The sequence below is a fragment of the Meleagris gallopavo genome, chromosome 7, assembly GCF_000146605.3.
Source record: "Meleagris gallopavo isolate NT-WF06-2002-E0010 breed Aviagen turkey brand Nicholas breeding stock chromosome 7, Turkey_5.1, whole genome shotgun sequence".
Lineage (NCBI taxonomy): Eukaryota > Metazoa > Chordata > Aves > Galliformes > Phasianidae > Meleagris > Meleagris gallopavo.
The window spans coordinates 15,316,642-15,321,070 of NC_015017.2; the positions used below are offsets into that span (position 1 = coordinate 15,316,642).

Genomic DNA, 4,429 nt, shown 5'->3' on the forward strand with positions numbered 1-4,429 from the left:
TGGAGGGGGAGGAAGGGGGAAAGGCATCTGGGTCTCTCCGCACAGTTCTTTCATGATCAAAATCAAATTATACACTCTTATGCCCCACATGAAATCATGAATACTTGGCTCAGTCTACCTGTACCTTTCCTGGAAGAAAGAATGGTAACAAGCAGCACCCTGCAAAAATCCTAAGTTTTGCTAACATCCCAACGTATTTTTACCAATAGCGCTGTAGATACACGACTACTTTTTGAGTTTACAGGAATCCCAGCTTTCACACAGCAGGTCTTTGCCCACTCAGTGCTCTGTAGCTGCGGTGGCTCTACAGGCTCTCTTGCACATGGCAACCTCCCCTGCACTGTACCTCTACATGGGAGCTAACATGAGCTCATCTGCAGCAACACCTGCACAACGGGACTGTCCCCAACCCTGGGCTGCCTTCTGGGACTGAAAGCCTGCAGACAACTTTCTTAGCAAAACATTTTCTCTAGAAACTTAGTAGCCTGTAGGTGCATTCCAGCCTCATTGTAGGCAGCTGAAGATCTGCGATACATTCTATCTCAAGTCCAAAAGCAGCAAACAGGGTGAGGTTCTTTGCAGAAGGACTTCACGCACTATTCTTCAATACAAAGTAACCACATGCTACTGGATAAATGTAAGTGGAAAAAGGTTTTTTTGTTTTCTTTTTTAAAAAGATGTACTGTCTCCCTCTCAACGTGACAGTGGCTTATCAGCACCGGAGAAACATGGGTTCAGCTAGCTAAACTATTCAGGCACCCTGGAAAAGTAATGTTAGAAGGCAAATACATGAAAATACACAATCAAAAATGTCTCAATGATAAGCCATACAAGCATTATTTAACACCCTCTTTGCTGATCTTAAATTTTTCTGAAGGGTATCAAGAGTCACCCCCCTCCCATTTCCACACCCTGCCCCAACGTAACTAGCTCCCATCCTCCCAGAACAGACCCACCATCTTCTCTATACTACGCACCTTATTCAGTCTACGGTATTTCTGCTAGAAGCAAAAGAAAACAGTTATTTTTACTTAGTACAGCCTCACTTTCATTTGCAGTGACTAACAGGCAACCATTTTTATTTAAAAAAGAACCTGTCTTCATTCCCACTAAAAACAAGACTGTGAAGATAGGAAAGAATCAAGTTCCTCCTGTCAATATTCTGAGGATGTGTGAGTTTCTTAAAAAAATAAATAAATAAATAAATTACACCTTTAGTCGCAAGCTACATTAATCAGCTTTGTTATAACAGAAAACTAGAAAAGCAAAACTTCCCCACTACACTTAAAATCCCACCCCTTAAAGCTCAAAGTAACATACAGCATTTTACAATTATTCTACTACTATGAGGATGAAGAAGGAAGAAGTTGTTCTGAATTAATGCTCAGATAGTTAAGTTCTACTTTTTCTTTTTTTAAATCTCTCCCCCTTAAAGCTACTTTATTATAAATAAAAAAGGCAGTGCTCTCACCTGTGATGATCGTCTTCCTTTTCTCTTGTAATCTTCCACCTCTCTCTCTTCCTTAATAGCAGCCATTTTGGAAGGGTACTCTAACTCAGCCTTTCTTCTAGATCTAGGAAACCTAGAAAACAGGTTGGATAAGTCAGTACTCACCCCAATTCCTATGAAGCAGGGCCTTCTCTGACTGCAGTGCACAAATATGTCTTTACAGGAAAGGAAATGGAAAAGGGTAAGTGTAGAAAAAATGCAATCATTTCAAAGGGTAAAAATCCTCAGTCTATGTCACCCGGGAGTTGCTGCAAAAAGAACACCAGCCACCAGGTGAAGGTGTTTTACAGCTGTTGGAATAATGAGGTGCAACATAAAGCAAAAATATGTGCTTCTCTGCAGAGAATCACTTATTTCAAACACTGTCTCTTACATAACTATCATGAACAGGTCTTGTGCTTAAACAATCAAACCCTACAACTCCAGATTTTAAATCTTTATTTTTTATTGTAAAAAAACATATTGCAAATAATGCTTACTAAAATTATATTATGCATAATCTATCAGTAATCTAGCATCCTACAAACTGAAAAACTGAAGGATGTAAAATAGTTTCTGTGCTGAAAAATATTTTCCACTAACACCAGTGGAAGAATCCTTTAGTGATTCTATTCTTGCATTATCAGGAATTCCAACAGCTGATCCTGAGGAATCTGCAGCACTGGTCATCTGCATTACTTTCCCTGCAAATGATCTATTTCACTATTACTCTGTACTCTACACTTACATGCCCAATTTGTATCAATGAATGATAATGAAGTTACACATCATCACAAAAAGCAAGTACTCTGGTAGACAAACTCAGTGAGTGCATCCCTACATAAGCTTTCAATGAAACAAAAAATAATCACATTCCCCTTAACCTTTATTATTTCAGGTTTCCCCAAGATCGTTAAGTTACTCAGCTTTTCTTAGTATGCTGCGTTTCTATCTTTGGCAGCAATTTATTACTACTTCAGTTGTTACTTGAAACTCATTACAGTAGCCTGAGTAGTTACCTAAATAATATGCTACTGTAAAACTGCACTTGTGCTGCTTCCAAATAATCTATCTTTCAATATTAGGTATATCGTTTGTAACTTTTCAAACATTGGGTTGATCTTCTCTGTTTGTAAAGTGCTATTCCTGAAAATATTGCATAGGGAAAAGCAGGTAGGTCCTAATTAAAGTTACACTACAATTAAATAATTCTCATTCTGACTATAATTCTACATTTAATTCAAACTAAGCTTTAGATTAAGATCTTAACATTGAACCCAACTGTGAAATCATGAGTATCATAATTTAATGTCTTAACAACTGGAAAGTTTTATGAAGTAAGATCAAGGTGTGCGTATTAACTACAGTTAAACCTGTCTTGAAAACCTTCTAACTGGTCAATTTAGTTGAAATACTTAGTACCCTAATGTCTCTTGAGCTGTTCAACTTCTCAAATCCCAAATACATCTCTTGGAACTATTTGAGAAAAAGGGAAAAGCCTAGATACTTTCTGAAGCAATCGAAAGTACGCAGTTTCTCTGACTTTGCCACCTGCTTTCCCCAGTGAGGCTCCAACTAACCAACATATAGCTCACAGTGATGATGGGCAGAAGAGAATTACTGCGTTACTGATGAATACCATGAGCTGAAGTACAGCCTCAATCCCACCAGCTTACAGAAAGTTTAAGAAGCTGTGAATAGTATTTTTTATAATTAATAACAATGAAATACCAATAGTTTTAAAATAATCAGAGTATTTTTATCTACTGAGTTGAACTGTTATTGAAGTAGTACTGTAGCAGAGGGGAAACTGACATTCTCAAGGTGGAAATTTCCTTCTCCATTCAGAAAATACTACAGGGATATATTGGCATTTATTTGTGTATAGACAAAGTTGGACGTAGCGTGCATGCCACTATCTTGCCAACTCTAAGACGTAAGGCAGCAAATTAAGAGATTTTCAGTTCTAATTGCGTTGGTAGTTTATTCCCAATGCCAACAGGCATGTCTGCTTGGAAAAAAATGCACAAGATTTTAGCAAACTTTACTGAAGCACACTTTGAAGTCATCATACTTCCCCTGTGACAACTGTTGAAGGGAATAAAACAATTCCTACATTGAAAACAGTTATTTTTAGCCGTCGTGTTAAGGGATCAGGTTTCTTTTCTGCTTTTAACAGTAACACAAACTAGTGTGAGCTACTGGTTTCTCTGCTCTCAGTCCTATAAAGGTTTCAGCTTGCCAGGAAGGGGGCACAATGCCCAGAGAGAATGCTGCACCATTTTTACTCACCATACTTTGAAATGCTTGAGCTAAAAATATGTTGTGAGGGGAGAGGGGAAAAAAAGCAAGAGGACATCAGTACACTGTCTTCCTCTGGTCAGGGTGCGCATCATTGCCCTAGGCTAGATCTGATCTTTACTTGAATGCAAGTTGAGAAAATGTGGAGCGTGGTTTATGCAGAACTGCTTCTTTGTGCTGCCCACCAGGATCATGGCAGGATGCCATAGATGTCGTGTGTGTTTACAGCCGGGGGTGTGGAGAAAGGGTAACGGCAGTGACCCGCACTGCTGCTCTGCACTATGCCCCTTGTCCATAGTGCTCACTGCTCGTGTTAAACACCCTCGGGATGGGGGGCTGGGAAGAGAGAAGAAGCGCGGCTTCGTGTGCCATTGCACCTCAGCCAGGAGCAGGACGGGACACCAAGCGGCCTCGCTGCTTCCAAAGGCTCCCACCCAGAAAAGGAGCGATTGAAAAGCGCCTCAACGCCCAGCTGCGGGTCTCAGCCACGCAGGAGAGCAGAACAATGGCACACCGATGCCTGGCTTTCGCTTCTCGCCACCCTCGCCTCAGCTCGGCTCTAAGCTCTCGGCACTTCCCGCGCACAGAATGGAGGCCGCGCTCCCCCCGCGCTCTGCAGCGCAGCGAAATGGCGGCCGA

The 4,429-nt window shown here is 40.8% G+C and overlaps 1 protein-coding gene across 10 annotated transcripts in view; it reads right to left on the reverse strand.

The window, feature by feature from the left end:
* The window catches only part of HNRNPA3 (heterogeneous nuclear ribonucleoprotein A3), a 14,476-nt gene extending 12,850 nt beyond the window's left edge, over positions 1 to 1,626 (reverse strand). For 8 of the 10 annotated variants that reach the window (XR_002116646.2, XR_002116645.2, XM_019617101.2 and 5 more), the window contains exons 1-2: positions 1,472 to 1,604; positions 978 to 1,001 (exon numbers count right to left, since the gene is read on the reverse strand). Coding sequence is in view for 8 of the 10 variants with exons in the window: in XM_019617101.2 (XP_019472646.1) it covers positions 978 to 1,001; positions 1,472 to 1,537 (90 nt within the window). In the remaining 2 variants the exon portion in view is untranslated. Of the gene's footprint in view, positions 1 to 977; positions 1,002 to 1,471 lie in introns of all 10 variants that reach the window. The other 2 variants (XM_019617102.2, XM_010713577.3) reach the window with 2 other exon arrangements.
* Positions 1,627 to 4,429: the final 2,803 nt, after the last annotated feature.